This window comes from Malus domestica, chromosome 12, assembly GCF_042453785.1.
Source record: "Malus domestica chromosome 12, GDT2T_hap1".
In the NCBI taxonomy this organism is placed as follows: domain Eukaryota; kingdom Viridiplantae; phylum Streptophyta; class Magnoliopsida; order Rosales; family Rosaceae; genus Malus; species Malus domestica.
Window position 1 is genome coordinate 17,920,740 of NC_091672.1, and position 13,774 is coordinate 17,934,513.

General features: G+C 35.9%; 1 protein-coding gene across 2 annotated transcripts; it reads left to right on the forward strand.

Moving 5' to 3' along the window:
* Window positions 1-7,274: 7,274 nt before the first annotated feature.
* LOC103450052 (auxin response factor 18-like) lies at window positions 7,275-11,337 on the forward strand. 2 transcript variants are annotated; one of them, XM_029089520.2, is made up of 4 exons: window positions 7,275-8,063; window positions 8,188-9,376; window positions 9,951-10,864; window positions 10,987-11,337. In XM_029089520.2, exons 2-4 carry the CDS (start codon window positions 8,258-8,260, stop codon window positions 11,054-11,056), a joined length of 2,103 nt encoding a protein of 700 aa, XP_028945353.1. In that variant the 5' UTR covers window positions 7,275-8,063; window positions 8,188-8,257; the 3' UTR covers window positions 11,057-11,337.
* Window positions 11,338-13,774: the final 2,437 nt, after the last annotated feature.

Here is a 13,774-nt window from a genome sequence, read left to right on the forward strand (position 1 = left end):
TTCTCCTCCATCGTTGAATTAAAAATGAACAGTGAGTGACATAATTTTTTGGGCCATAGATTCTAGGAGAACGAAACTCTGAATTTGAATGCCCTTTGTTGGTCGTGAAACCAATAAACCATGAATGATGTTATTCGTATCATCTAAACATACCACAATTTCATACCACCTTACATTAATCTAAAAAATATCCCTCCAAGCAATCTTTGGATTTCATAGATCCCACCAACATCAAATACAATTATGAAAAAGATTGGACACAATCTTTGGCTCTTCTCTTCTACTTCCGGCGCTTTTCCAAAGGAAGATTGGACACAAGTATATCGATCATTTTCTTTTACCTCCGTTCCTCTCACTTGAAGAAAATCTGTATCGAAAACCATGTATTGCGAACCTTCTGGCTTCGACCTTCATCTGAGTTATACATTTTGATCCCCAAAATTAAACTTGGTAGAGGGATGGGGGATAAAGAACGGGGAAGGTGAAAGGAGTAAATTTGTTGCCTTTAAGCAGAAAATAAAAAACGGAAAGAGAGCTACTAGATCCACCCCACAATCCTATTTTCCCACCCCGTTTATATTACTGAAAATATGATTTTAGCCCTTCCATCTCAATTTTCTTCGTATAAAACCCTACATAACTTTTTTACTCAAAGAAAACCCAATGACTAGGATCCACATAAGCAAATTCATTAATTTCATATTACTTCACACATTTTACATTTTTCACATGCCTAAAATACCCCTATTACATATTTGATGTAGACAATTAATTGTAAGAAGAGAGTAAATGATTTTGCAACAAGAAAAAAAAAAGATTAATGCTAAAAATTTATTGCATATTAATTTTTTAGAAATGCTTTGAATTTTCATAAAACTATTCGATTCAGTTTTTTGCACCCTACTCTTGAATATTTTTGAATTTATCCTTTTTTTATTAATATATTAGAACATTGTATTTCATTATCTACATGCACATTAATTTACCTACAACAATTATACCATGGGTGTAATATAATATCTCTTTTTTACAATGATGCAAAGTAATGTTTATACCAACAACAAAGCGTGCCTAACATATGTACTAATACATGGAAAATAATTTACCTATATTAAGAAGAAATGTAATTCGATGCATAGTATTAACAACAATAAAATGTGCCTAACATATCTAACAATACATGGAAAATAATTTACCTACAAGTTAGATAAATGTTATTTGGTTGGGTGTAGTATAAATTTTTTTAATAATTGGAAAAATTAAATATAACTAGGTGTAGTGCAATTTTTTTATATAATTAGAACAAATTAATTTACCTACCTACTATTTGAAATGTTCATTTCTAATGATGCAAAATGTTCATTACCTAACTACAAATTAATTTCCAATAATTTACCTACTACAATTATACTATGGGTGTAATGTAATATCTTTCTTTACAATGATACAAAATATTGTATGTACCAACAACAAAACGTGCCTAACATAAGTGCTTATACATAGAAAATAATTTACCTATAACAAAAGAAATGCAGTTTGATGTATAAATCAACAATATTATGTTCCACTCATGTTTATAGAACAACAAAACGTGTCTAACATATATAACAATACATAGAAAATAATTTACCTAAAAGTTAGAGGAATGTTATTTGATTCAAAATATATAATATAGGTGCAGTATTTTTTTTATAAATAATTGGAACAAACTAATTTATCTACCAATTAATATGGGTAAAATTGCTACAAAATATATCACGAAAAAAAAAACTACTTTTCTAGTTTGACATGGATATGGTTAATGCAAACACTTTTTACATTTTATTTCACTTTTTCTACTACTTTTAATTTGGCATAAATTTAGGAATTTGGAAAAGGGACCATAAAGTATGAGTGGCATGAGTGTAAATAAATTGTATTAATAGGTCAATAGTGTTCCCATATATATGCAAATTTTAAATTTGGGCTTAAACTGGATCTTTAAAGATAAATGAGTTTTTATCTAAAAATAATGAGTTGTAAGGGTTAAAATCTAAAACACCATTTATATTATCACCCCTGAAAAAAGTTAAAAAAATAAAAATACTCTTTCTCCACCCACCAATATTCGTAAAATGTCCTTTACATATTTTACTATTTCCCAGAAATTGAAAGAAATAAACTGAAAAAAAACTACCACCCAACCACATACCAACGCAACTCAACGGCAACCCCTTTCACCGTCCGTCGTGAACCCGCCCTCGAGCATCTTCTGCTTGATGTGGGCCTGACACCACGTTCTGCGTGTGGCACACCTTTGCAAAGGCTTGCATCCCAGCAGTCGTCGGAGCCGTCGCCATTGTCGGCAACAACCTCAATCTCCGGCATGGCTCTTGAATTTTTCAGACTACGATATTTTTTCCCAATTCTTCCTCCTCACATTCGCTGTTGATACTTTCTCATCGCGTTGGCCGCTGATTCTAGTAAAGCATCATATCATTAGACGCCATGATGAAATTGAAAGACAAAATACAGGAACCTTGCATCATGATGAAGGGGCCACAATAGTATACATCAGATCAAACAGACCATTAAACACGACCAAGCCTACCATAAACACCATCCTCTGTTACAACAACCAGTAAAAACCTAAATCCAAAATTAACATATGGGGTGACCAACAAGCATGACAAAATTTAAAGAAAAAACAAATCAGATGGGGAAAAAAGAAAAGGAGGACACATTGCGAGGGAGAAGAGGATGGAAAGGAGCGGAGAGAGCAAAGTAAGAACAGTAAAAATCAAAGGTTGCAATTTGATAACTTCTAGGTCCTTATGCGTCATTTTGTCAAGAGGTAAATTTGTAAATAAATTTTTTGTTAAGATGTGAGTGGGAAAATAAGACACAAGGATGGGGATATCAGCACTCAACCGAAATTACGCCTAGACTGTACAACTAAGATGCAACATAAATTGGTACAGTAAATATGGTATATTTAAATAGTAAATGCAGTATTACCGTCAAGCAATTGAGGGACAAAAAAACCGGTAAGGGATCCTCTCTGGATCTCTTCATTCTAATCCACCAAGTTTGGGGATCCGGATTGTTAAAATTTGATCCAACGGCTAAAGTTATTATAACGTTTAATGTAGGCTCCTGTTTGTAGCCGTTAGGTCAAATTTCAACAGTCCGGATCTCCAAACTTAGTGGATTATGAGAAAGGGATCTGGAGATGATCACTTTCCAAAAAAAACCCACCTAAAATGGACATGTGAAATATAATACATGGTGTTAGCTAGCTAGGTAGGGTTACAACTTTATTGATGCAAAATATTAAAAATGTGGGGGGAAGTGGAGCTGTGAGGGTCTGGTTTTGTAATTTAGGTGCCCCAACCACTTTCTTTTTGCAATTATCTAATCGGCTATGAGTTGGTAGGTCCCCAATAGAGGAGCTCATGTCTTTGGTTAGGACGTCTCCATCTTTTGGGGTTTGTAACATTGGTCCATTGGTCCATCACAACTTTGTGATCATGGCCCTAGTTTACAACACAATGACTACCAAAACGAAAGTTAAGTAAAAAGAAATGCAAACATTATGTAATGGGATTATACGTCTTGTCATGATCTGGTCGGCTTGGAGGTGATAAATCGAAGGGACTTCTCCCACTCGACATATGATCACTCAAAGGTAACAAGACTAGTTCTTCCTAACTAGTAATTGATGGCTCATAGTTTCATATAAACCATATCATGTCATATATAGTATAGCTAAACCATAGCTTCATACAAATGATATGATTTTTTACAAACACACTTTACAACAGACCGTTAACTCACCCGCAACGAAAGATGGAGCTACAACTTCGTGCCCTGGGCTATAATCCAACCTAATCTTGGGCAATTTTTGTTCATTAAAGGATGTATATACTTGTTGGGTTTTTATCATTTTGATATAAGAAAGTGATTTTCTCGCATCTTTGTTCTCCTGATGCATATTTTTGTTTGTGACTAGTGTCTGGATTGAACAAATCAAAAGAAAATCCAGAGATATAAATATGATTCAATAACCTAGTGAATAGGATGTTTGATTTCTACCTATGTCTTCCGAGTTCGAAGTTCTCCCATTTCCTAAACTATTGTAATAGTTTCGAACCCTCCCCCTTCCATTAATATAATATAATTATAGGTTTTTGATATTTATCTCAGTCCAACTAATTTTAAATATGTAGAATCTTCTATTTTAGTAGCACTCACAGTTAGTAAGAAACGAAACTGATATTATGCATGAAAATACGTACATGTATTATTCGATAACTTTACTAAATAAATACTATGAAAATTTGGCCATAATCAAAATTTTAATATTTATATATTTTTAATAATAGGTTAAATTACATGTAGAATACATGAATTTCATATGTATACTGAAAGTTGTGTCAAAATAAATGAGGGAAACGTGTATAATGTGAAGTACATACGTACATGTATAATACACTCCTGATTTTGAAAATGATTAATTTAACAAATCATTGAAACGTGTACAACTAACGAAAGTGTTTTTAAAAAATACATATGTACATGTACACATATTATATACGAACCTACTAACTAGGCTATTACCTATAAGAGAAAAGTCATTTTTCCTAATTCAACTCATGTTAATAGCATCTTTGAAGTTGAACAAATTTCAATTAAATGTATTCTTTGGGAGCCTTAGTTTTGTTGTTATATAGCAAAATGTCCCCCACTCATTTTAACATTTTTGGTTTCATCCTTGCTAATGACAAATATATATCGGGGACTAGGGACTTCGAATTTGTGTGAGTCAAATTTATGACCTCATCTAACTATTTATAATAAGTCAAAAGTTTTTTTGGTGGCTGATGTATTCAATTGAATATAAATTGTGGCATCCCACATCGCCCAGGAGAGTGATCCTTAAATGTGTTTTCCCATCCCTATCTAGCACGAGGCCTTTTGGGAGCTCACTGGTTTCGGGTTCCGTAGGAACTCCGAAGTTAAGCGAGAAGGATACCAGAGCAATCCCAGGATGGATGACCTACTGAGAAGTTGCTCGTGAGTTCCAAAAAACAAAACCGTGAGGGAATGGTAAGCCCAAAGCGGACAATATCGTGCTACGGTGGTGGAGCGGGCCCGGGAAATGATCCGCCCCGGGCCGGGATGCGACATAAATGTTAAATCGTCTTCATTTCTAATTGATTTGTTAAATATTTATTTTATTAATATATTACGGCCAATTGTTACATTAACTATTAAAAATAATTAAAATTTATTTTAGTTTTCATCCTATAAATTAAATTAAATATATTTCACTCCGTCTTTGTTTGTTATAAAAAAAAGGACAGATAAAGAGTCAAATGACTAGGCTGTCACGTCATAATGACATTTCTATTGGAAAATACCTTGATATCTTTTAGTCATATTTGGTGTACATGACATCTCATTTAGAGATGATCTAATCAACTAAGTAAAAATAAAAAATCTAATCATAAACCATCACATAATGTAATTTACAAAATATGATCTGTTTTTCATTACCCTAATCATAAAAAGTCTATTTTTTTATTTTTTTTATTTTTGGGATTAAGCAAGGTCATTGTTATTAATTAACAAATAAATAAGTAGCTATTATCATTTGACTAAAGGAATTTTGATATTGCAACATTTAACCATGGTTAGGAGTTTTGGCTAGGTGTTAACGACTGCTTTGCCTTGATTTGAGAGCACACCTGAAAAGCGAACACTTAACCCACGCTCGCGAGACTTTGGATTCGAATTTCTCGCGGGACACGGAAATCCATGCCTTTCTAATCCAAAAAATTATAATAAAAAAAAACGAAAGCCTGTTTGATTGATGAGAGCAGAATTAAAAAAATAATAAATTATTGGTACGAATAGAAAAAGAGGAAATTGCAGAAGGTGTGGCTTCCTTAAAGATCTTTGTTGTTTTCCTGGCTTCTCAAGATACACTGTTTCTTCAGATCCGAAGAAAAAGCTCAGACACAAAAAATCCTAATTAAAAATTTGATATTGTCTAAATGTTAAACTTTCTAATTGAAAAATATATCGTCCCATGCTTGAGTAAAACTGTCACTTAATATTACGATTCATTGGTGTTCCTCATTTACTTAAAAGTAATAAGTTTTATGTTTGAATTTAATAGATAACGGATTCGATACTAAATTAAGTTGTCCATTGTATGACTTAGTTGAACTCTCCGTCCCCTTAGTGTAAAAATATATCAATGTACTAAAAAAAGTGAAAGTAAGCATTTTTCTTTTTGTGGTGGTCTATGTCCAACCATCTAAGAAATTTTGAGTTGTAAAAAAAACATGTCAATCTCAATTACGTGTTTAGACCGAAAACAGTTTAATCAATTTCACAACATAAGATACAAAAATAAATTGACTTCACGTATAAGAAGGTTATTGTAATATAATGTGACGTGGTGTGCTAATACGACACCTAAAGCACGGCACATACACACGCATATTATTATGGATTTCATATCGAGTTTATGTTTTCATATCGAATTTGTATGTAAATATAATATGCTATCGATATAACGTATCAAAATTATGCAATAGATGAAACATGTAACATTTAGTTGATGTTCTAGTGTCAAATTTCAAGTGCAAGATTGATGACAAATATACGATATATGAGTAAAAGTCACCAAATAAGTTTGATATACCACGTCAACATATGTCATGTTTTAGTTGAACATTATATGCGAGCTATACAATGTGATGCTGATACAACGCATAAAACACATCATGTATAAACTCTTGTTGATCCTAATGTCTAAACCGAGCATGTTGATACAATGATAGAATGCGTAATGTATAGAGTTTTGTTTGCGTTGATATCTAACGATCAAATTCTAAACGGCGAATTCCAAACCATAAGTACGTGTATATATTACTGCATAAATTCGACACGGAGGTAGATTGTCCACCCTCTGTGACCATAAGTACGTGTATATATTATTGAGTAAAACAAAAAATAATAAGAATATAAAATGTTGACATGAATTAATCGTGACCATACAAAATAAGAGGGGATGAGAAAAGTATGAAAATGTAAGGGCAGACAATCCACCTCTATTTGACACACCACGTCAGCATGAGAGCCAAACTGTCGGAATAGGCTAGGTAAATTTGAAAGGGAAAACATATTGTCATGGAATTTACCAATGGTGGTAAATGCTTTCAACAAGAACAGTGACACTGACTACCACTGCTTGATATTTGCAGTAACAATTGAAAGTTGAAACTTTTTTGTTTATATATTTTCATTTATGTATTTTATGTTTTGGTGTTTTTATTTGCTGAGTGAAGCTTTTGGACTATTGCTTCCTAAACGTTTCTCTGCTCTCTCTCCTCTCTCTCTCCTCTTCTGTCTCTCTCTCTGTCTATGGCTTTTTATCTTCTTCTGTGTTGGCCAAACAGTAGTTGGTGATTGAAATCTTTCAAACCAACAAGACGACGAAGATTCTGAGAGATTTTCGGCGCCGACGATTCTCCTTCCTCTTTTCCGTCGGAGATTTTTTCTGCTGTGAACTTCCCGGCGGCTCAGAAGTGGCTCCGAGCTCTCGGTTTTCGCCGGACTTGGAAAGTAGAGGCTCGACCCTCGCCGCAGATCCTGAATTTTTCTCCGACGGCTGAGCTTCTGAGGGCTCGGCGGATTCGAATTTCCAGAAGAGCAGAGTGTTTCTTCAGTTTTTGAGTCTTGAGTGTTTTTTTTTTGTTTGAAAAAAAATTGGTGGGTTTGGACTGGTTCAGTGAGGAGAGAGATTAGGGTTTTGAGATTGGGAATTCAGTGTTGAATCGGAGCTGCTGGGGATTTGGGTTTTGTAGGTGGGTTTAATGGCGTGCCAGGGCAATTGAACCCCCTTTGAATTTACTGAATTAAGAAAAATAAAAGAAATGGATTTGAACTTTGAAGTCCAGGTTTTGTTGTTGGGAAAATTTGATTTTGTGAAGATTTTCTAGAGCAAACGTGGCAAGAAAGAAGCTTTCTTTTTCGGCTTTTCGGTTTCGAATTCATGCCTTCTTTATAAGGTAAGAAATTTATGAAATGCACTTCATTTATGAGATTGATTGTTTCTGTTTTGTTGTTGTTTGTACGGTTTGATTGAATTCTGTGAGTTGTATGCCTAATTTGGGTGGTTAATGTGGTTTGCAGCATTTACTGAGAGCAGGAAGAGAAGGGTTTTATTTTGCAAATTTTGCTTATTTTAGTTGAAGAAACTGATATGATTACGTTTATGGATTCAAAAGAGAAACTCAAGGAGGGGGATAGGTGCTTAGATCCTCAGCTATGGCATGCCTGCGCTGGCGGCATGGTTCAAATGCCTCCGGTGAATGCCAAGGTCTTCTACTTCCCTCAGGGCCATGCTGAGCATGCCTGTGGACCTGTTGATTTCAGGAACTGCCCAAGAGTTCCTGCTCATATACTTTGCCGGGTCGCCGCCATTAAGTTCATGGCTGATCCTGGGACTGATGAGGTTTATGCAAAAATTAGGTTGGTTCCTTTGAATGGGGCCGAGGCAGGTTACGAGGATGATGGAATTGGAGGGCTTAATGGGACTGAAACGCCGGATAAACCTGCCTCTTTTGCAAAGACGTTGACACAATCCGATGCAAACAATGGCGGTGGGTTCTCTGTTCCGAGATATTGTGCAGAAACCATCTTTCCGCGATTGGATTACTCTGCCGATCCCCCTGTTCAGACAATCCTTGCTAAGGATGTCCATGGGGAAACATGGAAGTTCAGGCACATTTACAGAGGGACCCCTAGGCGGCATCTATTGACCACAGGGTGGAGTACCTTTGTGAACCACAAGAAGCTTGTTTCTGGGGACTCAATTGTGTTTTTGAGGGCAGAGAATGGTGATCTCTGTGTTGGAATTCGTCGCGCAAAGAGGGGAATTGGAGGTGGATCAGAGTCATCTTCAGGGTGGAATCCAATGGGTGGGAATTGTACTGTGCCATATGGTGGATTCTCGGCGTTTTTGAGGGAGGATGAGAACAAACTAATGAAAAATGGCCATGGTAATGGCTCTAATTCGAATGGAAGTCTAATGGGTAAGGGGAAAGTCGGGCCTGAATCGGTTTTTGAAGCTGCAACACTTGCTGCAAACGGACAGCCCTTTGAGGTTGTTTACTACCCTCGAGCAAGTACCCCAGAATTCTGTGTGAAGGCTTCGTTGGTGAAAGCAGCATTGCAGATCCGGTGGTGTCCTGGAATGAGATTCAAGATGGCCTTTGAAACTGAGGATTCTTCCCGGATAAGTTGGTTCATGGGAACTATATCCTCTGTTCAGGTTGCTGAGCCTTTGCGCTGGCCCGAGTCACCGTGGAGGCTTCTCCAGGTACTACTCTCTTTCTCTCATCTACTCTATAATTATGGTCTGGAGATTGAACTTAGTGCTAGGCTTCCGCTTTCGGTCCGGCCCAGGTGATGAAACTGAACGTACTTTGGTTTTTTAATTTACTTTTCAAGTGAGGACGGTATTTTTCATTGACAATTTTCCAATCAGAATTAAGAAAATCAATCTGCATACTCTACCATAAACCATTTGTTATTTGATCCATTTGCCTTTCTTTTAACTCCTTCCAGTTCACTTCCCCTTATTTTCCTCTGGTTTTATCTGCTTTTCTATGAGCTTATTAGTTTTTAGGCTCCTGTAAACTTCCGTAGCGATTTCTATGGGGTTCCAGCTTCAGTTTTCATTTTCCTATTCCATACCAAATTAGCTAATTTTGATGTATGCTCTTTTCTGACCAATTACGTCTGGGAAGAGTCATGGTTTTTGGCAACAAAACATTCGGGAAGTCCACTTCCGTAGTATGGTTGGTACCGTTGGGTTTTTATTAACACCAACACAGTAGGAGTGTTTTGCTCTGCTTTAATTCCCTTTGGTTTTCTGAACTCTTATGTTTCAGGTTACCTGGGATGAACCCGATTTACTTCAAAATGTGAAACGCGTTAGCCCATGGTTGGTAGAATTGGTATCCAACATGCCCGCGATCCATCTGACACCCTTCTCACCCCCAAGAAAGAAGATGAGGCTACCACAACACCCAGATTTCCCCTTCGAAGGCCAACTTCCAATGCCGACGTTTTCCGGCAACCTCCTTGGACCCAGCAGCCCCTTTGGTTGTCTGCCCGACAAAACTCCTGCTGGCATGCAGGGAGCCAGGCATGCTCATTACGGTCTATCCTTATCAGATATGCACCTCAATAAACTGCACACAGGTCTATTTCCGGCTGGTTTCCCGCCACTTGATCATGCTGCTGCACCCTCTAAATTCTCCAATAACACTATGATTCAAAAGCCTACCATGAGCGAGAATCTTTCTTGCTTATTGACTATGTCACATTCTACCCAGACGTCAAAGAAACCCGATGATGTAAAGCCACCGCAGCTCATACTCTTTGGTCAGCCAATACTTACCGAGCAGCAGATCTCTCTGAGCAGCTCTGGCGATACAGTCTCACCAGTTCTTACTGGAAATAGTTCGTCAGATGGGAATGCAGATAAAATGGCAAATCATTCTGACAATTCTGGATCTGCACTTCAACAAAGCATACAAGAGCGCTCATCTTGTGAGGGTTTCCAATGGTATAAGGATAATCGACATGAAACCGAACCACATCTGGAAACTGGTCACTGTAAAGTCTTCATGGAATCAGAAGATGTAGGTCGTACTCTTGACCTTTCACTTCTTGGGTCCTATGATGAGTTGTACAGAAAACTGGCAGATATGTTTGGCATAGACAATTCGGAGACACTGAACCATGTGCTCTATCGAGATGGTACTGGTGCAGTTAAACACGTTGGAGATGAACCTTTCAGGTACGGATCAATTCCCATTGAACCGTGTAATGGCTCCAAATGACGGAGGTTTTTGCCCTTTTAATTATCAAATGAATCGTTTGTAAGGTAATATATTGATCAAATTATTGTTGAAGTTGCAGTGATTTCATGAAAACGGCAAGGAGATTGACGATTCTAATGGATTTAGGCAGCAACAATGTAGGAATGTAAAGAAAGAAGTAAGCCTCGATTCAATTGTACAGCTCCCCATGCTGACCCTTTACCCTTCGTGAAGTTGTCGGAGAAGCTACTCCGATTCAATTTTTGAGCCTCCAATCTAAGTCCTCCCGCTTTCTTAACGTATCTTCGTTTTGTTGGTTGTCTTTTGTTCATTGAGGTTTCTTCCTTTCTTTTTGCATCCAAATCCTATTTGTACGATTTGGTATATGTACATCGGATTCTCTTATTGTCCTAGTACTCAAATGTCATTACCAATTAGACAGTTTCTACAATACACTGTGTACCATATACACCGATGTTTGAACAACGAAATTGAGATTACGCTGATGTTTGAACGGCTAAGTTGATATTGTCAAAAGATGTGTACATTACATATTTTCGCCAAAAGAAGTGTTATTGGCATTTTAAAAATCACATTTTACACTCCTCTTATGCACATATTTTTTCCTAATATAGAAAGTTTGGAACGTAGAATACAATTTTTGAAGTGCTAATAACAATTCCCTTCGCCAATGAGAAAAGGATCCCAAACTTTTCTTTCAAAAAGTATATTTTGAAAGAGAGAAAAATGGGTTTAATTAGTTTCGTGCATGACTAAGAAAAGGAGTTGGTTAAAGGTCTAATCACCATTTCTCAAGTGAGTTTTGACCTAATCTTTCTCATAATCCTCTCACGGTTTGTTAATTGGAATCAATGTTTCACACGACAAGAGACTTTCAGGGATTATAACCAAAGAAGAAGTTTCACTAACTGTAACATTGCCACGTCGATTCCATAACAATCTTAACTTAACTAATTAAAGCATTGAACTAAATTAATTGTTTAATTAGTTGTCCCAATCTTTGACGCCACAAAGTGAGGGATTACATACTTCTAGTAATTATCATAATTATTATTTAATACACCAACTAATTAGGTGAGTACTTAATTAATTTTATAATTATGGGGATTGTAAAACAAAAAATTGTCAAAGAGAAAGTCAATAGGTAATACGTGGGGATAAACGAAAGGAGCGGTAAGGGAGCTGGAAAGCAGAAGGAACACAAACAGACAAAAAACCGACACATTCTGTCTGGTTAACCTAATCTGCCGCACGTGAGAACTCGGTGGTGGCCCACACGGCATCAGTTAAATAATAAACTCACGTGTGGGTCGACGTCAGCTCCGAAAGAGATGCATTTGCTTGTGTTGCGCCGTTCCGTTGACTGCGCTGTTTTCCTTTGTTTTCACAAGCCACGCCACAAGTTTTATTTTTATTTTTGTCATTTTTATGGCTCTTTGCAAAGATTATTACGAGGTCGGATTAGTAACACCATATAACATATATTGTTAGTAAGTTAGCACCAAATAACATACAGAAATTTTATTAAGAATTTCTGGCAATATGCACATGAATTTGTTAAAATATTGATAAATTTATGATGTTATTGTTGTACTTGAAATCTTATGATTGGTTTGAGATATCGCTAAAACAAAAAATCTGTGATCGCCCAGTACACAGACTTGTCAGGTCAGACTCACGCCAATTATTTTGGTAAACATTTGGTATGGTTTTTTCAATTTGGCAAAGATGTAAATTAGAAGGGTTTTATAAAAGGAAAACTAATGAAAAGGACTTGAAAACTTTGAGTTTTAATGATAAGGACAAAATAAAGGGTAAAGTGAATAGTACCAGGATTGACTTTTTAGTGTTAAAATGTGATTTTTCGTTAAAGTGAACAATACCGGGTGCTTTTCGTTAAAGTTCCCTTTTATAAATGATACTTAGAAATTCATGAAATCAAGTCGTTTTCGTGTGCATTAATAGGAGGGACCAAACACAGTTAATTCTAGATATGTAAGTCATTGGTAGACACCAAACCCAAAATAAAACCTCTGTCTTGTGACAGATGTTGAAAGTGTCGAATTTGGGATCTATCTACTATTTTCACCTCATCCCATACCACCTGACTTTGAATTATCTTGAGTTTTTTGGAATCCAAATTGCTCACAAAATATCCCACTTTTTACAAATTGGGCATTTTAACATGTTAAAGTCAAGACAAAAGGAGATATTATTGGCGACCTGAAAAAATTAATAAATCGCTCACAATAGGTAATGGTTTCGAGTAAAAGATATCACTTGACGTGAAAATATTTTATTTTTATTATTAAAAAAAAAACAGGTATATACATATATATTATATACTCATGATAGAGTGAATAATAAAAATATGCATACATATAATGGGATAGGATCATGGGATAAAGATTTTGACAAATACTTTTACACTCCATTTAAACCCTTAGATCAAACCCATTTTAACAGTTGGAATTGCATTGGTCTATTAACTATTTTGAAATAAGAAAGGAAATTATACAAATATACCTCTCCAATAATGATAATTATTATGATAATATTTTGATTTCTCTCTCTTCTCATCTCTTCAAATTTGAAAATAAAAACAGTTTATTCCTACCTAGTCCTTCTGATGGTGTGGAGAAGAATGAAGAAATAGGAAGAGAGTCCAAATGACATGGGATTCAACTTGTATGATTCATGGAGTTCTTGTAGTCATGTATCTTATTTTCTTTTCTAATCTTTAGACATTTGAGGATAAATAAAAGATCAAATTTTGGATTACAAACACCAAAAACAAGTTTTTATTTTAAAACACGTTTTGGAATTGGGGTGAAATGGAGGAATTACAGGCACCACCCCTGACACGC